This window comes from Platichthys flesus, chromosome 15 (genome assembly GCF_949316205.1).
Source record: "Platichthys flesus chromosome 15, fPlaFle2.1, whole genome shotgun sequence".
In the NCBI taxonomy this organism is placed as follows: Eukaryota; Metazoa; Chordata; class Actinopteri; order Pleuronectiformes; family Pleuronectidae; genus Platichthys; species Platichthys flesus.
In genome coordinates, this window is record NC_084959.1 from 16094252 (window position 1) to 16115545 (window position 21294).

The 21294-nt window shown below is 42.7% G+C and overlaps 1 protein-coding gene and 1 pseudogene across 1 annotated transcript; one reads left to right on the top strand and one right to left on the bottom strand.

The window, feature by feature from the left end:
- Positions 1 to 5191, top strand: part of LOC133969863 (cell adhesion molecule DSCAML1-like) — a 51365-nt pseudogene extending 46174 nt beyond the window's left edge.
- Positions 5192 to 8546: 3355 nt separating this feature from the next.
- On the bottom strand, positions 8547 to 20682 carry arhgap35b (Rho GTPase activating protein 35b). The gene is made up of 7 exons (XM_062406063.1): positions 20017 to 20682; positions 13626 to 17537; positions 13164 to 13305; positions 12376 to 12453; positions 12058 to 12189; positions 11357 to 11462; positions 8547 to 11229 (listed from the first exon to the last, which is right to left on the bottom strand). The coding sequence occupies exons 2-7, from the start codon at positions 17343 to 17345 to the stop codon at positions 10818 to 10820; spliced, it is 4590 nt and encodes a 1529-aa protein (XP_062262047.1). The 5' UTR covers positions 17346 to 17537; positions 20017 to 20682; the 3' UTR covers positions 8547 to 10817.
- Positions 20683 to 21294: the final 612 nt, after the last annotated feature.

The following is a 21294-nucleotide window of genomic DNA, read 5'->3' on the forward strand; positions in this document are numbered from 1 at the left end:
GAAACGCTTATCTTCACGGCCAACCATAATCTAATTACGATATTGTCTTCTTACAGATGCTAAGAGCCTCGCTGAGATGCTTATCAGGTAAGAGCCAGCCTATATGGCACAGAGCAAACTTTGAAAACCTTTATGGAGAATTGGGTTTGATTATATGTGTCATTTCCCTGTGTGTGTGTGTGTGTGCAGCAAGAACAATCGCAGTATAGACACGCCTGTGAAGGGCCTCCTCAAGGGCCGAGGCTCCACATTGACATCCCACGTGTTCAGCTGCTCATTGAGGACAAGGAAGCATCAAACAGATAGGCACGTGACTCCACATCAAGGACAACACACCTATTTATTTATCAGTGAAATTTCATTTTGATTTCTATCAGCTTATGTTGCATAATTCACTTTTTTTTTTTAAAGCCGTTGTGTTTTCTCATCCCTTGACTGCAACAGGCGAGGACAAGGCAGCGGTGCCGGTGACAGACACAGAGTTTAGCCAATCAGTAAACACACAGAACTTCTGCACCGGCGTGTCCCTGCACCACCAAGCCCTCATCCAGAATTCCGGGCCTTTGATTGACATGTCAGACATCCGTCCAGGCACAAGTGAGCTCTGTTTTTTTTAGGTTTACACCCACTCGACAATGATGAGTTGGTTCAAGATGTATTCTTCCATTCTCCCTGACAATCAATACACATGCACGGTCACTGTGTTACAAGGCAGTTCTCTGATCACTGTGACCTCCCTCAGACCCCGTGTCCAGGAAGAGCATCAAATCTGCTCACAGCTCCCGCAACAGATACTCCAGCCAGTGGACACTGAGCCGGCCGACTCAGAGCCAGTCGACGGCCTCGGCACGGACTCTGACCTCGGACTGGCGAACGATGGGCTCTCACGGCATCACTGCCACGGAGAGTGACAGCTACAGCGCCAGCCTCTCCCAAGACACAGGTGGGTCAAGGCCAGGCTCTACAACCACCACAGAGACACTGCCACTCCAGGCGCTACTGTTGTTTTTATTTTACTTTAAGTATTTTTAACCAAAATACAGTTCAGGCAGCTCTAATGTCATATTTATTATCACCGTAGAGGGGTATACACAATGAAGACGGCATGACATCTATTTAAAAATTACAGGATTAAAGTATGGAGAAAGAATGGAGAAAATACACAGTACTCGTGTTTAATTAATGTTAACTAAAAATCTTTGTTTATGTTATTAAGTGCTCAGTGGTTCTTCGATATGGGCAAATAAAACTAGATAAAAAAAATTGAGAAAATCTTAAACGTGTCTTAAGATGCAGCAAGGCTTTAAATACTATTTTGGATAGATTTTTTTCGCAATTACATCTTCTTCTCTTTTCCAGATAAGGGTCGCAACAGCATGGTGTCGACTGAGAGCGCCTCCTCCACCTATGAGGAGCTGGCGAGGGCCTACGAGCACGCCAAGCTGGAGGAGCACCTGCAGCATGCCAAGTTCACCATCACAGAGTGCTTCATCTCCGACAGCTCCTCTGACCAAATGACCACAGGAACCAACGACCCAGCGGACAGCATGACCTCCCTCAGCACGCCGTCTGAACCGGGCATCTGCCGCTTCACCGCCTCGCCGCCCAAACCGCAGGACTATGACCGTGGTAAAAATGTGGCTGTGCCCATTCCCCACCGCGCCAACAAAAGTACGTATGGCAGATGAGAGTCCTGCAGGGACAGTACCTATGATAATACCTTTTGCATTCAGTTTGTATGTAGTTTTAACTTGTTTTCATTTAAAACATACAGTATAGGTTGAAGATTCTTAGTTATTGCATTGAGACCCTAAAATATAACCTAAAGTAGGAAATGTTATTATTATTACTGTGAGAAATTAAAATAATGATATAACTCAAATCACAAACTAAATAACACCACTAGGCTATAATTACTTAAACTACACAAGGGTGGTTCCCAGTGTAGCATAAAGGGATAAACATTAAAATGTTTACCCCTGAAACTCCAAAAGTGTTTTGTGGACTCAAACCCTCACCCATCCCTCCAGTGGCACAGTGGTGGTGAGTAGATAATGAGTGAATTTTCCTTTTAGGGTGAACTATCTCCCTAAGTCAAACGTCTTCTGTGTTTGTCACAAAAATATAAATTCAAAGGAGTTATAAAAGCTGAGGATGTTTTCATTAATCGGAATTTGAAAATGCTCATTCAGCTCAAGCTGTCAATATGACACAAAACAATTCAACTTACCTCACTCTGTTGAACTTGTCCTGACCCCTTTCATGCTTTCTCCAGGTGAATTCTGCAACCTACCCCTCTACATGAAGACCGACCCATTCTTCCGCAAGCAAGGGGAGCTCCACGACCCATGCCCGGTTGTGCCGCCACGGGAAGCCTCGATCCGCAGCCTGACGCAGCGGGCGTATCACACCCAGGGCCGTCACAAAACTCTGGACCCTACCAAGCAGCCGTCCCTGACACTGGGCCACTCTGGGCTGAGCAGCTTGGGTTCGAGCTTGGGCACCGCCACCTTGCCCCAAAGGACTCTCACCATGCCCAGCTCCAACACCGCAGCAACAGCTTCCACTTCCAGCACAGGCAGCAACCCCACCAACTGTAACAAGGTGGGGGGCTCCAGAGACTCGCTGCTTGAGAGCAGCTCCTCTGCACTGGGGAGACTGCAGAAACAGAGTGCGGGGGCCTACTCCAAGTCATACACACTGGTGTAGTCCATTCTCTTGCACAGACTTGCACTGCTGTCCCACTCCTCAGCCAGCCCCACCCTGGCACTCTTCAGTCTGGGCCAGGAAGGGCATGCAACCATCTTTCTTTACACCCAGCTAATGGTGAACTGCCCAGCACCCTGTCTAGTTTTCCTCGAGATAGGTGCTCTCCCAAACAGAGACCCAGCTAACCCTACTTTTCATGCTTACCTGGGACTATGTAAAAGAACTACTAACTCCAACTAACAGTTCCAGCCGGCTGGTGCTCAGCTCCGCGCAGTTCTCACAGGAGCTGCACAGCAAAAAAAAAAAAAAAAAACAGGAAGCGATTCTGTGGTCATTTGGACATAGTGACTATAACTGAGCTAAAAGCTCTGTGTTTATGATGATGACGACTACGATAGCCAGTATGAAGCTGTGTGGCCACCCTGCCTCTCACACACACACACACATGCTGTCCTCCATACTTTGAGTATTATTGTCAATTTGCAGGACGTCCCGTTAAGTTCCCTATTCTTACTGTATCTTCCACCCTCTATGTGTCTCTTTAAGTCCCAAATATCTATTGGCAAATTAAAATCCAAAAGAAATTATTCAGGTTCACTTCCAAGAAAGAAAAAAACATTTCCATCATGTTCATGTGACAGAATCTCTCCAGCTGAACAGTGTTGATGACTCAAATGAACCAGCTATGATTATTGACATTACAAATAGAGAATATTTGGTAATATAAAGAATTTACATATATATTTCTATGTAGGTATATTATTGACGTTTACGTTAAATTATGAACAAATATAAATTGTATGTGCCACAATAGTGTACATACAGAAATTAAATGTTAATGTCAAATTTAAGAACGAGACAATCGCTCAATCATAAAAATTTAAGAAGAGAAATTTAAAGAAGGTTTGACTAAAGAAAGAATAAAAGTTTAGTGTATATACAGGAACGTCTGTATATTACCTGTATGTAGACCGACTACGAGAAGTGTCCCATGATGAGGTGGGAAAAAGCATGACAGGCTACTTAGTTTTAGGTTCAGTTCCAGTTAAGGGAAACAACTGACTGGTTGAACAGATTATAAACTCCCCGGTTTGCAACGCCTACTTTACTGGTGGAAACAATCACGACAGAAAGCCTCCTCATGGAAACTCTACGGAGTCTGATGGGTTAGTAAATACATGTATGTTCAGAAACCAAATAATCAGTATCAAAGAAGATCCCTAAATCAGTTTTATGTTTAAGTTGCTATTAGCTGAAGGCGTGAGTTATCCTAAAGTATTAAAGCCTCTGTAACTGAAAGTAACAGAGATACTAACATATTCAGCTCTTCAGAGAAAGGAGAGATAAAGAAGGAATCCCAGTTATGATGTGAATGAAAAATAATATAATGAGAGAAGTTCTATGTTCAGGGAGTTCATTGAAAAAAAACTAAATATATAATGTCCACTTAATTGATATATCTTTGTTGTTGCCCTGTCTGAAGTACTGTATACAGTATATCCCACTTTATTTACCACCACACCCCTCCATAAATGTACGTTCACACAAGATCCTATTGGGATGTTTTTTCAAGCATTGCCATTATAGTGTTCTGTGGTTTGTATTCATTTTATCAATTTGTTTGTTTTGTTTGTCCAGGGAGGGTGATGTCTGTAAGTCTGTTGATTTTGATTTATGATATTCCTTTTTTGATTTAATTTAGGATTTTGACAAAAAATGTTTGATTCCAGAGGCCAAACAGTACTGAGGTATGTGGCCTGTGACTAAAACCAGTTCAGCCAAGTGAAATCAGGGACTCGTAGCTCTTTTAGTCACACAAACTACTATTGTATTGTGTATATACTGGACTGGAGGTGGTCTGTAAACCTGAAGCGTTCATACTCCCGTCCATTCCCCCTGCTCAGATAAATTAAAGTAAAAAGTCACCACCCCTAAACATAAAGATCCATCATCGCTACCTTTGTCAGTGTTGTTTATAGATTAAGTCTTGTACATAAAACACAGTTTTGTATGAAGAGCTATTTTCGTCAGAATAAATCAGGGGACACATCAGGGTTGAATGCCCCAATTTCAAAATTGAAATAGTATCAAAAATAAAGTATTTTACTTCTGAAATGGGCAAAAAAAAAACATTTTTCTTTCCCTTTATGTTTTTTTATACTAATTTGTTGAATTTTTATTCTTTTTTTAAAGGTCTTTTGATGTTGTCATTTGTCCTATTTACTTTTTTTATTCTCATTATTTTGTATTTTTGTTCATCCTCAGAAAAGTCATTGCATGCTTGCTAAAAGGGAAAAATTGAGAGAAAAAATGTATGAAAATCAAAAGCTAAAAAAAATGTTGAGGGTATCCCAAACATTTGTTTGAGTTGCTTGTTATAGCAATTGCTTGTGTTCAAAAGTACATTTTCTATGAAAAGAAAGCAAAAACTAAAAAGATCATTCTAACACCTTGTGCAATAAAGCTATCTTTCATACGTCAAGGTTTCTGTCATTTTGAAGGCCTTTGATTGACATGTCACACATCCAGGCCCGAGTTGTGTTTTCCTCATGTTTGTTTGCAATAGGGGCCCTTTGTGTAGCTGTAGGCCCGTCAGTGGCCTCCACTATGGCAGTTTGATTATTTAATTCCTTAATCCCCTAGAAGGGGCTGAAATTGTCAGTTGAACAGCAGATTAGTTTATTGGCAGGAAATGTATCGCAATAGTTCTAATCATTAATCAATTATTGTAAATTCCAAGCAAAAATGCCCTAAAAAAACGACCTTCACAAATGTGAATATTTGCTTGTTTCAAAGTTGTCTATGGTAGAAAACTCACAAAACTCATATTTCCGCAATTTTCTGATATTTTATATAATAATTATCTGAGAAATTATTTGTCAGAGTTACTGGTAATGAAATTAGCAGTTATATAATCACAAGACTTGAAAACCAAAAGTTTTCAATGTGTCTGACTCGACCAGTGATTTCATGTGAACAAATTTACAACAAAAGAATTCAATACACATGAAAACAATTTAAGTCTAGAAACAAAATTTTGACACAAGGGACCTCAACAAGGCAACAACATGGTGGAGCCAATGTTCTGCTTTACTGGTGTTGATATATAATAACAAATCTGTGATTAGTCAAATGTAGACAGAACTAGAATGTTACCACAATGTTAAAGAAAGTGAATCGATCCGCCCCCTGATGTGGATCTGCACCAAAATGTAAAGGGTTCCTCCCTGATCCATACTGCATCCTTTCACAAAGGGTGTGGTAATCTGCCCTGTAGTTTCTTTCACAATATAAGTAGATGAAAACATAACCTCCTCGGCAGAATAAAAAGTAAATGACAACACCTGGAAATGCACCACACCACAAGCATCACAGAATAATAACAGTGAAAGGTGAATTTCTCCAGCACTCCAGAAACTTATGTTTGCAGCAATGAAACGGATGTAATGTGCCCAGCCTGTCCATCAAAATGTGACTGGAGGTATAGCTCTTGTGTCTGCTCCCTCTACCAAGCCATCCTGCACCAACAGGCTTCCCAACATTAGTCCCCCTCAAAAAAACTGTTGACAGAAACAGAGCAGAGTGAACCTGTGTTTTCTTTTTTACCCCTGGGAGTCTGGGCCCTGCCTTTATCCGATGACTAATCCAGTCTGAGCAGCCGAGAGAGGGCGCTCTCCACCAGATTTCGGCTTGGTTTCAGTGATGCATCTTTACATGGAGAGGTCTTTAGAGAGGTTGAATCTGAAATCCGAGGTGTGAAGAGAGTAGAAAGTTATTAAAACATGACATGAGATACATGAGAATCCACTCTCACGCTGCCATAGCTACATGCACGCAACCACAAGATGGCACCATATCATTATGTTGTTTGACCCTCTCCCTACTAGGCGAACAGACACTGTAAGGGAATTATTCCACCAAAAGAGAGCAGTGGCTCATGACGGATTTGTTTTGAATAATTGATGCTTTTCAGAGTCCCCTGCACCTGTGCATGCAACATACTACAGCTTCCAGTTACTAGTGCACGGCTCTTTCATTTCATTGTTTGTGTAAAATGATCTTATATATCAGAGGGATGGATGGATTTACATAAATTCATCTCTAAATTTGATTATTTGTGGAGTGAATATGCTGCACACGTTACATTTCTAAACTGCTATATTCATGCTTTGCTGTGTTTGTTCACCAGCTGGTGATTCAGGACATATAGTTTAAACCTCACTCCACTATTGCACAGTGAAACATGCAGGTACTTGTCTAATGGCAGTACAGTGAACAAAAACTGCCTCCCCTCCACAGTGCTGATATTTTAAGCAACAAAATGATAAGATTGATATAATTCCCTATAGGTCCCACAGTTTTGACAATTGTAATAAAAGCTTGAAATGATTCATCAGAAAAGATATTTCAAATTATAGAAATACATAGACGACTCAAACTTTATTTCCCATCATGATCAGCAGGGCCTGAATTTATAAAGTGAATATGTGGAGATGATGGAACTTTGTGGAAAACATGGAAACTGTCAAAGTCCCTGTTGAGAAAGTTCAGGCTGCTGCTCTGCCAGTGTTTCTGTCTCTTTCATAGAGAAAACCTCCATCTAATCATTATTGGACTTTACTTATATTTTCCTTTTCATTAAGTTTTATTTCTTCATATTTTCCAACAATTGGATCAAATAGCAACTTCGGATTATCTATTAGAAAACGTTTGTATTTTATTTGCTAAAATTGATTAAATACTGTATTTTATATAAGTATGAATACAGAAAATACTGTATGTGGGATCACACTTGATCATGTGATGAAAGGATGTGATTCTCCAACAGACAATGACATGATGAATGACTAATTGGCTCTTCGGTTGCTCCTGACCGTACTATTATAATTTATAGATTTATATTATATTTTTATTATTATTGTTAAACATATATATATATAACTGATATTAATTGCATTATTATTATTATCATTCTCAGTGATTGTGTGGTCATTTTTAAGCCTGCACAGTATGAATACAATTTATATCAGACAAAAACTTTCCATATCATTCTCCCTTGAAATTACTACTACAATACATTATTATGACACATTTTAGAGTAGTTTTATTTTTTCAATAATAATGGCAAATAGAATAAAACAAAATAAAATAAAATTGAATTAAATGAATCCTGCGCAGTCCAGTTCTGTGCAGGAGGTAAAACATTTTTTTTTATAATTAGCAAATATTACTCTTCAGTTGCACATAGAGATTTTCACCACTTTCGAATTTTGTGCAAATTTTAGTAAGAATTTGAGCATGTTAAAGTCCTCAAAAAGCCGATTCATTTGCCTGAATAATAATAATCCTTACAATTTCAATAGGGCCTCACTGTCTGTCAGTGCCTGTCAGTGCTCGGGTCCTAAATAGAACAGCACTAAAGAGAGCGCATACTTCATCAGGGCTCAAAAGTTCCCTTATTAAACCACATTTAAATTGACTAGATCATTTCCTTTAAACCTTTCATCAGGATCCATGAATTATTCTGAGAAATAAATGAAACGTTGTAGAAATGCAAACATTTTAAGGAAGTGAACTCTGGATCCACTTCAACATTTAATGGGTTCCTTCTCGACCAACACCACATCCTTCGTTTAGGTTTCTTGGTGATCCGTATCTGTTGCATAATCCAGTTTTCAAACATAAAAACATAAAAACATAAAAACACAACCTCCTTGGTGGAAGCAGTTAGGTTTCAAATGTAAAGTTCACATATTGTGTCAGTAAAGGTCCGAGGTACCTCTCAAACTGTAAAAGAATCAATGAAAGACAAACTCATGCACCACAGGGAAGCGGAGGACAGTTTTACAAGATTTAATTTATTAACTATTATACAGTTCACATAAGGCCTTCATCTTCAAACACTATTCTCAGTCAGACAAATTCCATGGTTTGCTCTTGGTGTACAGTTCATAAACTTTCACGTTTCACTTCAGTTTTTAGTTTCATTCTTGTACTGATTTCATGTTTTTAAAACAGGGAGAGGCTTTCATCCGTCTCCCTCGGTGTGTTTTTAAATCATGCACTAAACTTAAGTGGCCTTGAACCATCCACAAAAATGGTAAAAATGGACTTTCAAATCATTGAAATACACACTAGAAATGTTTCCTACCATTGACTAAAGGGTGGCGTTCCCCAACATACAAATAAACAACCATTATAGAGTAGTATGCACTCACTTTTTGCTTGTCGAGCGGTAGATTTGCCGGTAATATACTCCCAAAGAATCGTGTTATCGTGGGACAGCCGCTCGGTGCCATTCGTAACGTTACAGCTAACAGATCTGAGGCAGCTTGCGAAAAGCCCTCGGTTTAGTCTGATAAACATATAAAATGACTGAATGACTTCCGACAGCATCGCGATTTCCAAAAGTACCAGAAGTGATGATCTCAAGCAGCCAATGATCAAACTAATCTGGTCATTTTTGCAACCAAGATCCATAACAGAGCCACAATCATCGGGGGAACGTGTGTGTCTGGTGTTCAAGCCTTCACTCAATCCTGTTCAAAAGACGGTGCCTCCTCTCAATAAGTGTAATGTTTAAATTCAACAGGTCTTCATTGACAGTGCTACCTTTTAAAATGTGCTGCTTTTTTTTTTCTCCATGAGAATGTGTCAGCACAAAAACAATTCCCTAGAGCAGGTAAACGGCCGGCGGTGCTTCCTGAACGCGTCTTGTTCACAAATATTTAACGTCTACTGGTCATTGTATTGTAAAGCAGGACTAGCGGTAACAGTGCGTTGAGAATACTAAACCTTCCAAGTGAAGGGTCCTTAATATTAGATGGATACAAAGAGCTGGGTTTGATGGAGAGCCGTAGCAACACATCCAGCAACCTATCATGTTTCAAGCGTTGGGTTTCCATGGACACCAGGTGGCAATGCAGAGTCGTGTTATGGGATGACTAGGTTACACATTCAAAGTTTCAATGAGTTCTCCTTCACTTGACTGTTGATGTTTGATATGATAATGGTCAAATTAAACCAAACTTCCCTAAACATCCACTCTGATCCATTATCAGCCAGAAAGAGGATAAACTCTAAAAAAAAAAAAGCACTATCTTTCACATGGCTGGATGGAAGAGGAGGAGAAGCAGATCCAGATTTCCCATCAACCTAGAACGGGACCTCTGGATCCACTTTAAGAACGCAAGTTTTTACAAAAGGATCTTGTTTCACAAGCCTGCACTGATGCCACACTCAACCACTGAACAAACAATATTGACAAATAATCAATGTGGCTTTTCATCAAATGTAACACTACACTATCAAAAAGTGCTTCAGATAAGTTTGTGGATACAAAAACAAAATTGATGTAAACAAAGTTTGATCTGCCAGAGCTCTGTAGAAGCAATGGGTATGGCTGTTTGAGCTGTGAAATTAAAAACACACAAGAAAACAGTATGTCAACCAAAAAAATAAACCCTGCAGAGGGGAAAATCAACAGTGATCATTAAAGTGCATCCCTGGATGTGTACCTACCCCTTCCCTTCCCTCCCCATGCTGCCCCCCCCCTCAGGTAGATTCAATGAGAGAAGCCCCAAAGGCAGACAGAGGAACCTCTGCTGATTGGGGCACACTGCTGCCTAAAGGACCTACAGAGGAGCAGTCTATAAATCCAGTGGCAGTACTTTCATGAGGAAACAAAACTACAACAGTTATACACAGGAAAAAACACGGTGGAACACAAATCATCCTTCCAGCTTGGCATAGAGGTTTCTATTTCTTGGTAGTGGTGGCTGTTGACAGAAGAGAGGCTTGCTGTGACAGTGACCTATGTCCTCCACTTCTGCCCTAATGTCAAATTCCAGGCTCTGAGGGACTCGGAGGGCAGAGGGAGAGTCGCTGCTAATGGCGGCTGGCCCCGATGCACACGGGTATGGACTCAAATGGCAGGTTGGAGAAGCTTCTCAGACCCTTCACTTTCTCCGCTCTTCATAACCTAAGTTGTCCATGATCAGAAATGTGTTGAGCAAGTGCACTTTATTTTTTCTTCTTCTTTTTTTCTCTTAGTGCGTGTTAGTGATAAGGTCCAGCATCATCATGGGCACACGTGGTTTCATCGTCTCTTACAGTGTCTCTTGTTCGGCGGGGGAGTGGTGGGAGTGGGGGTGTTGGTGGAGGGGAGGGAGCAGGGACTGCAGGGGAGACTGGGGGGTGGTGGGCGGGGACTGCTGCAGGGGACTGAAGTGTGCGGTGTTGTGGGGTGGCGAGGAGCGGTAACCCGAGTAGGCAGAGCTCCCACTGAGGGTGGTGGTGGGTGAGGCGGGGAGGCCTGCCAGGCCCGTGGGGGAGTCGATGAGGGGCTGGTTGTAAAAGAAGAATGCACACTGGTGGATGAAGCTCTCGATGATTGTCTGGTAGGTGCGTGTGGCAGTCAGGGCGTCCATCGTGACGAAGTCTGGCCTCATGAGTGTGGGCCAGAAGCAGATGGACAAGTTTTCACTGGTCATCAAGTTCAGCCTGTGCAACTGGCTCACCCTGGGACAACAAACACACAATCAGACTCAAACGTATTCATTCTCATCACACGATGCAGAGACAGGGGTCTACAACAGAAGACCAACTAACCCATGAAGTTGATTAAAACCACAGACAGGGAACTTACTTGTGTAAGTGGCTCGCGACATATCTGAAGACTTCATAATTCTCTCTGGGGAACCTCCTCAGGACATCCTTCATCGTATATAGCCTCTGTTCTCGGTCACTTATTCCTGGACACACGGAGACAATTTACCACTCAATCTCAGCCCTCATCATTACAGACAGTAATTTGACTGTAAAACGTCTCCCTCCACTATCATGAACATTATTCCTCTCAATGCTGAAACACATCAAACTGAGTGGTAGGCTGTATTGTAGCACATTTACTTTGGTTATTGTACTGGTTCATATATCTGTACTTTACTTAAGTAGATTTGTTTTTGTGTCCTTTTCACTTTTACTCAACTACATATATTTAACAAATATCTGTACTTTCTACACCACTTTTAAAAAGCACTGCATTACTTGGTCACAGTTTGATTGTGATTTTCCTCTTTAGCGAGTTTATCCTGGTTTAAAAAAAAAAATGTATAGCCTACACTTGTCAAGTACTTTTATATATTTCAAAGCAAGCACTTACTTTTACTCAAATAGAGGAGTTAATGTGGTACTTTTACTCATATTAAATGTTTGAATACTTCCTCCTTCACTGCCTTAAACTGAGCAGAAAATATCTGCAAAACCCCCCCTACCCTCATCCCTCCTAAAGAAACAATCTTTTTATGTTCTGGTAGTGACCCTCCCAGCCCAGCAGTGTTTGCTTACTGAAAGCATCCAGTAGGTCCACCTGCAGGGCAGAAGGCACCAGGGGCTCAGGCAGCTCAGAGAAGAAGCTTTTGAGGCCTCCAGCCACAGTGTTTATGGCGAAGTCTTTCTCCACCAGGTCTAATCCGTGGTCTGTACGAGGAGAATGAGAGCGTTAAAGGGATCAGACAAAATGAGCCCGTCAGTCGTAGATGTCATCAGGACGGAACAATTGGTGGTGTGTCACTTTCTTTTGGTAAGCGTTTTTTTGTTTTGATGAGGCAGCCCCATAATTACATGTCAAACAGCTGGTTGAAACAAATCTGATGAGAAACTCACCCTGTTCAAACTGTCTCTGCATGCTTTCCATCTCGGACTTGTTGCCGCTGACACGATACAAACCCTCGGTATTCAAGCCTGAGGAAAAAACAGAGCGCAGCGGAGGAAAGGGGGGGCGATGCGGGGAGAGGGAGGGGCACAGTGGGAAACAAGCAAAGCACAAACCCTTCATTAGTCCAACTGCAAACAGACATGTCAATACAGATGCTGGAGGAGAACTTGAACTGAAACTGAGGCTACTCACACGCTTCCGTTTTAAAACTCATCACATTTGTGAAGTTTGAAAACGCTGCTGGTCCCTTTTAGTTTGAAAACTGCAGATCTGCGTTGTAGATATTGGGAACAATGACCAGCATTCGCCTGATTGACTAATGATAAGCGTCGCTATTAAGAACTGTTTCTCATATATAGTATTTTTTTCAACCGAATAACCAATAGCAAATAGACGGTCAGCCTCCTGTTTGTACCAGTACATGTGTATGTGAATGGTTTTATGATTTACCTTTTCAGGTGTGTTTGTATGGACTGAGATTGTTTTCATTTTATAACCAAATTTTAAACCTAAAATGCATCAATGTGGATCTCGCCGGACTAACCACTGTATTAAATTCACATTACTATAATTATGGCCATGAGCAGGTTTAGGAGATCAAACAATAAATATGTTAAAGCAAGAGGTAATAACTAATTAATGACCATAGTATGTTAGTATCTCAGAATACAACTTTTGCACATTTTGAATCACAATGCAGCAGTAATACATGAAAAGTGAAAGATTTTTTTTTTACCTGTTGTCTCAATGAAGCGGACACACTTCTCGATGAAGAGTGGAATCGGTCTGTCCGGGGATACCACATTTACGAGAGGGATCCCAAAGTAAAGGTTCTCTGGGGGCTTGGGAACAGCTTGTCGGGGCTTTGTTCTTGTTTTCTGTGGAGAAAAGACAGAAGACTATCACCATTTCAAACATGGATAAATAAATATGTTGATACCACTTGGAAGGCTCACCGGCCTCTAATTAAATGTAATGTTCTTCTTCAACAGAAAATCAGGAGTTCCTTCAATGTCGTCACAAGCTTAATATCTTAGTCCTCTCTGAAACAGCCTTGCTCAACACTGACCTGATTTGTTTTATGCTTACCTCTGCTATTAAACCTTTATCAATTACTCTAATCTTTCATAAGGACAAAGTCTTTGGAAAATTAATTTACTTCTGTTTGAGATTATTGAATGAAAAATGATGAACGCACCTTGGCCGTACGTCGCAGGCTCTTCAGAATGTTCCTCTTTTTTGGGTCCTCACTCTCCTCGATAACAAGACTTTCACTTTTCAGGGTCCCAAAATCATCTTCCTTGGACTTTAGGAGAGCTCCCATCTCATCATCACTGCCTATGAAGCTAGTCCGGAAGCTGCTGAATTTGCCGAGCCGCTTGGATCGGTCGCGGTAAAGACGAGGCTTCACCCCTATTGCAGAAAACTTCCTCCTCCGCTCCAGAGAGCTGCTGTCTGCTTCGCTGTCTGAGCCATTTCCATTCGAATGCATCCGGTTGGAGTTGCGGATGGTGATGATTTTGCCTTGTGTGCTGTCGTGTGGCACCGAGTAGATGATCTCATCATTGCTCGGACGGGGTTTGGAAACTGCATCCATGGGTTCGGCGTAGTCTGAGGGATCGTAGCCCACGTCCCCACCGGGAACCCAGGTCACTGCAGAGGGCAGGGAGCGGCGATGTCCGAGTGTATCGATATATGGGTTACGGCTGACCTTGCGGAAGTCAAAAGTGACCCCCGGTTTGACTCTACCTTGGAGGGGTACTTTGTTGTTGAGTTTGTTCTCAAAGTCTCTGATATCAGATATGACAGAGACATCACTGGAATCTAAGTCGGGCAGGTTGAAGCCCCCGCTATGAGAAGTGAGCGTGCCATCATAGTATGGTGGAGATGGCTCAACATCATCCTCTGAATCTAAGAACATGGTGACAGGACTGGGAGAACTGCAGCGTGGAGAGTACACATTTTCATTGGTGCATGCTTCAGCTACATTATCGTACATGTGTGTGGCCTCCACAATGTTGCGTTTCTCCACCACCTCCATCAGAAAAGAATGGAACATTTCGATTCTGTGCAGGCCTCCCACTACGCCCCCAGAGCCACAAACCAAACTATTGAAGCGACCCTCGATCTCATGGGCGAGCTCCTCCCCCTGCATCATCTGTTCAACGGCGTAGTCACTGTCAGTGAGCTCTGCTTTGCTATCTCCCACAGCCAATAGCTGAACGGGGATGATGTCTTGAACTTCACATAAGAATGCACACAGAGTCTCCAAGGAGGCTTTTCGAGAGACCGAGTACACTGCAATGTAGCCATGTACTAACCTGCTCTTCCTCAACGTGAAGGAGGCGTGGTAAGAGAGCAGAGACAGCTCTATGGCCAGCTTGTGTCCACCAACTGTTTGCTCCAGCAATACAGAGGTTCCACAATTAGACATTGGCCTGCAGTGCTGGTTCATGAGGAAAGGGGACAGGAGCTGCTCTATATCATAGGAGTCTCCGCACATTAAACACATGACAACACGAAGGTCTGCCTCCGGGGCCGGCTGATGAGGAGAGTCTCGGAGAGCTTGTGGCTCAGGGAGGAGCGGTGGGGAGCTGCTACTAAAGGATGAGCTTCTCCTAAGATCCAGGAGGCTCCTCAGCACCTGGTTGATTTGAGTCTCATTGACATTATGGCCATAGCCCACACCAGGGGAGGCAGGGTCTAAAAAGCTGCACTGCAGTCTCCTTGCAAACTGCTGTCCTTGTGTTATTAGGTTTAAGGCAGTTTCTCCACCTATATCCACGTATGATCCTACGCCTCTTTTAGTGACTAAAAGCAGAGACGTTTGCAGCTGTGCCAGCTGGCTATCCCTTCGACCTAGAGTTGATTCCCTAATTCGCTCAAGGCTTTCCACCACGTAAGAGAGGGACTCTTTTGAGTTGTACAGACACAGACATCCGTGAGGTGTGAAGGTGGGCGTGTGGAAGGAGTTTACTGGAAGACGCACATTTCCCTCAATAGGCCGCAGCATCAGCTCGTACATCTTCCCATCAAGCACATACCAGTCATCATTTGTGCAGAGAGCTCTAATCTCATTGGCAAATTCTCTGGCCAGTCCATCCTTTCCGAGGATGACAAGGTTAATTCGGTCAGCCTTGGTGTCTCCAAAATGAGCTTTCACTTCAAAAAAGGGATAACATGTTGGGAAACGATTAACTAAGAGATGTTCAATCTTAGAGTCTCCGCAGTTTGGACTGCTAGGGCAGGTCTCCTTGGTAGGGTGGTAAACAAAGTGGATATGTTTCAGTACCAGAGCGTCTCTTTCAGCTGGAAGCTTTTGCAGTGCCTTGAATCTCTGTTCCTCCCCCAAAACCTCCTGAATTGCTCCCATCTTCTCCTTGCTTGGCTTGGCATCTACCTCAAGTTCATAAAAAAGCTCAGAGTACTCCAGCAAAAGCTCCTGAAAGTCTTCTTTTGCACGATCAATGATCTCCTTCTGATGGCGGTTGTACAGGTCCATGTACTCCGGCTCCTCAAGCCACTGGTAGAAGTCTTCATTCATGATAAAGCTACGTGCCTCCTCCCAGGGTTTACCAGGTGTGACAAAGGGAGAGGAGGCCAACTTCTGTTTGAACTCCAGCCTCATCTCTGCTCTCTTGCACTCATTACGCAGATGTTCCAGGTGGGCATTAAATATGTCCTCTGCTTCACCCGTCTCCAGTAGATCTGAGGGGATTCGCTCATCGTCCATGTTATCAATGTGTGACGTATCCTCCCATGGGGAATCCTCCAAAACCACAAACCAGTGGGCAAAGTGCTGCTTGGACTCTAGAACCTTCTGTACCCCAGACCAGCTCAGCTGATCAATCTCATCGAGATCAGGCACCAAAGAACTAAGTGCTAAGGGAAGAGTGCTAAGGTAAATTTTGCGACGTCTCTCAATATGTTCCTGCTTCAGACGGTAAACATGCTGTTGAAAAAGCTTCTTGCACTTAGCCGTTCCCTCCAAGAAGACGTATTCTTTGTACTCTGGGGAGGTGTTCATGCGTCGACTGGTGTTTAACCAGGTTTCATTGTGATTCTTAACTATGCGGTTGATGAGCCATTCATAGCGATCCTTGGCAGAAGCTATCTGCTGACTCTGGAGCTTTAGGGCTTCAAAATAGGGAATTATCTTGGGCTTGCCTCTGCCCTTATCAAGAAGTTGAACCAGGGTGAGGAAGGCGAGCTCCACATTTATATTTGACCGTGCAGATGTCTCAATTACTGGTAGACTCTTTTTTGTGATACCAAATGTATGCGCATCTTTGATGTAGCGTTCAACTCCTTCGTCACACTTGGTGAGGGCCAGCACAATGGGCTTCTTCGTCTTGCTAAGCTGACCATACAGATTTGAGACGAATTTCAGCTGGTCATCAAAGTTGCGGTTCATGCCCCGGCTGACATCAACACAAAGCAGGAAGCCATCCACCTGCAGCTTTCCCTCAGGCATTTGCTTTTGCTCAAAGTCTTGCTCAAGACCAAGCTGATCTGTACAGAAGTACATGAGCTTCTCTGCCGAAGCCAGCTTGGTTGCGGCTGCCCGTTTGATATAGGGCTGCATCGCAGTGCTACGGTGGGGCTGAAATGTCTGGTCATCGATGAATTCAGTTTGCTCCACAATGTGCAACCTGCACTCAGGCCCCTCCTCCATAACCCGTGACACCTCCCCCCAAAACAGAAAGTGATCATTATTAACCACTCGACCCCCAAAGTCACTGGTGCTCAACACTGATGTGTGGTCCAAGTAGAAGTCATCAGCGCTAGGTCGCACAAACCTATTAGACAAACAGGACTTTCCAACCCCACATTGACCCTTCTCTTTCTCTGTTCCGGACAAACCCACAACCATGAGGTTGTAAATGGGCGGTCGGGCATCTTGCTTCTTCGCCATCATCGTCTGCTGATGCTCATCCTGCCATAAACAGGCACTGTGTAGAGGTGTTCACTTGAATGTTTGTCCATAAAGTTGGTGATCCACAGGGGTGATCAGATTTCACTTTTCTTCTGGTGGGCTTCGATTTGAATAAATAGCAGTGCAGTAATATGAGCAGAAGGTTGTTTATTCATTCCTTATATGATTCAGATCCTGTCAAGAAAAAAGAAAAACAAGAAATCAGACAAACTGGGCAAAAATGATGTATTAACAAAAATATATTTTGAAATAGGGAAAAGAGAAAATCTATCAAACCACCAATTGGCCTTTTATTAATAAAGCATGATTCTTTATGTGATAATGGATTAGCGAAGTTTTTATAGCAAACATTTATATTTCTATACTTCTTAATAAATGAGTGATCCCTTACAAAAAAGTACATGAGACGAACAATGACCACATTTAGATACATGTTGTGCTTGTTTCCTTTGTATGCCACATTACACTAAAAGAACTGACATTCAGGATAAACAGTAAACATTAAGAGTGCTGGCTCTTTGCAATTCTGAGTTCAGCTGGTTATGAGGCACTTTACTGTCCATGGCTTCGGTCATGATGATTGATCAAGCCTGATCATATTTCAAAAGTAATTAACTGTAATATGTATGAAATCACTGTTTTATGATTATAACTGTCGCACAACGTATCAAGAAACAACCAAATGCATAGTAGAGACAGTGTCACAGCGCTAGTAATGACAACAGGTCACAATCGTCTCCTGACAGAGGCCGTATATTCCAGTGGTAAATGTAATGTCCAATACAATAAACTGCATTTCAAATGCGGAAGCAGATATTTTCCATTAAGTTGTCAGCAGATTTATTTACTACTCCAGGGCTGTAACTATTATTCACATTGTTGAATTTATATGTTCAGTATTTTGTCAGATAATCTGGTGTAAAATATCAAAGAGGCCTATGACAGTCACATATTGCTTCTCCGTCTGAAAAACAAAACTAAAGGGTATTCACATAGGAGCATTAACGCAACTGAACTTCCTGGTTGTTTAAAAAAAAAAAAAAATAGCCCAATTAATTATTATATTTTTAATCATTTTACATCTGTATTATTTCATCTCTACCTAAAGATAAGTTCCTGTAACGTCAAACCAGGATCCGAATGACTGCATCAATCCATGGAAAAAAACATGAGGGGAGTGGTGCTCTTTAAATGACAATGTCAGCTGATCAGTGAGCAGAATGACATCCATAAAAATGACCACCACAGTCTCCATGTTTCTCCTCATCACATCATTACCCCGTTTTCCTTATAAATGGAAGACGAGCTCTCAGCTCCATCTCCAATGACAACACAGTGAATGAATGAACTAAGCTAATCGAGTCAGACAAGTGCAGTCTGTGACAAAGGCTACTGCATCTGCTCAACCTCAACAACACTTAATACTCAATATACTGTGGCATTGATTCTCCATTATTATAGCACTGATGCGATTCCACACAATATTGATCTAAAACAAATCCTTCAGAAAATGGCCAACCTGAATTTCCCTGATGTGACGCACTAGAGTCAGACACATAGGGGAAATGACACGTTCAACTAATACCGAGTCATCCTTTTTGAAAGAGTGTACACAAGATCATTAAAAGTGTTTTTGATCCCAATTGAGTTCGATATGCTATGTCTTACCCATTTACTTGCCTATGTGACTCAAACTGTGCAAAATATTTGTTTAAAATAATTTTTGATTTCAAGTAAGAAGACTTTAACAGGAACAACTGGTTACGGCCATGGCACAGGACTAGTGAAACCATGAAGAGTATAAATGTTATGGATAAACTGAGCTTTTCAACAAAGCTGCAATTAAGAGATTTCCACCATAAGATGGCCTGTGTGATAAACTATGCAGAACTATGTCAAACTGGAGTCAAATTCATTGCATGTGTACACATACTTGTACAAATACTTTTCTATACAGGTTGTCCAAACTCAAATGTGGTCATTACATAAGAAGTACTTCTACTAAAAATGATATAAATCGTTTTTAAATTGTACTTATTGTACTCATTTTGAGGTATTGTTTGAATATTTGGATATGTTGTGGGTTATGGGGATATTAATGACACAGACTATATCAAGATGTAATGAGGAATGACTAAACAATCACAGAAACACATATTTAGATGTGAAAGTAGAGGCTGTCACATGGAGTGATCGCCGGTGAGAAACACGCAGGGCTCTGACAGGCTGAGCGGCAGCAGCCGGCACCTCAGCTGAGCAGATCCGGGCCCTGACATCCAACATGACCAGACAAGTTCCTACAGTAAAAACAACCGCACTGACCCCATCTGCAGCGGCATCACTACCCGGTTCAACCAGCGTCTACCTCCTGTACAGAGCCTGCTTACTCAGACACACATTGGTGCGAGGTTACATGTCGCAAAAAGAGCAGGGATTAATGGAGAACGTGGGCTCCAGGGGGCTGACCACGCCAGGCCCCGCGATCTACATAATGAAATCAGAGCCCCGATTGAGGGGGGAACGGCCCGTCTCCTCCCCGCCGACACACGATGTCCGGACGGGGATGTGTTGACCCAGGTGTCTGTGGGTGCACAAGTCTCCACTACAAGAGGAAACCGCCCATAAAGCAGGGGAGAGCGTGTCGGGTACATACCATCGGCTTTCTCCCTTTCTCCTCCCGCATCTGTCAGGCCAGCCCTTGCCGCAGCCCTCGCCGCCTGATGTGCACGGACACTCCGCCGCAGAACGCACCTTCCCGATCCACCGATAGTGCCGAGAATACCGCAGCGATTGTGCTGCTTTTTTGGGGGGGGGGTTGAAAATGTCAATCAGCTCGTGTAGGGATTCGCTTTTATTCAGTTGCACTGCCTCGCTGCAATTTAACACGGAGGAATCAAATGTCCCGGATAATAGAACAATCCGTTGTAGCTCCTGCAAATAGTTGGTTTGTCCCTCATGAGAAATCAAGGCGCGTTGGTAATAGACAAAAAAACAAAAACAAGAGAAGCCTCCTCAGTCGTCTTCTCCTCGGTTCACCACGTTGCTTTTTCGATAATTATTCTGTCCATTGTTGTGCCTACATACTGCTGCTGCTGGGCCGTGGCCGCCGCGCTCACAACACAACGCGGAGCTGGTTGCAATGTCCGCGCTGCTTCGGTCCGAAATTGGGGCTTCTGCTGCGACACGGATCCCCTCGTGTCCCGCTCGGGCTGGCGGAGCAGATCGCGTGTGTGAAAGTCGTGTTTTCTGCCAGGTTTCCGATAATGGCGGCGGCCCTCCTCCTCCCCGGACCTAGTTCTCTGCTCTCTTCTTTTCTTTGGGAAAAGGCAGCAGTGGAGACAGAGGCGGCGGAGAGAGGGACTCACCCAGCGGCGCCTTCACTCAACTGCAGCGGCTCCCTGCTCCTGCTGCTCGTTACTCCCGCAGTACTCCGTTACTCTGCATCGACTCTGTACTATACCACACACACTTCTTGCTACTGCTGGGATGAAATATTTGCAATAATACAAGTTGCATCAGAGGCAATAAAATATTCTAGGGTACTTCCCTAGCTGACATCTTGTGTGAATGATACTAGGGGCAACAAACCTCCAGGTAAACGTTGGGTTTTTTAAGGTACAGTTTCATTCAAAATCACAGCTAATGCTATCAGAGGTCATGTTTCAGGATAACAATGTTATTATTTGGTTAAAACAACTTAAAATACAAATCATTAATTCCAGGCTGCAGCGCTAGCTTGACATCGAGTCAGGCTACTGTCTATCTTGTAGCCACTTGCTAATTCATTTTGATCTAAAACTAATATTTGTCAAGCCAGAAAGTGGCTGAAAATTTGTATACATTGTTTCAAAAGCCTGCAAAAGATACGTAAGATTTGAACGTAGCTTTGTATAATGAGCAGTTAGCTTGAAAAGATATTGCCGATCAGAAA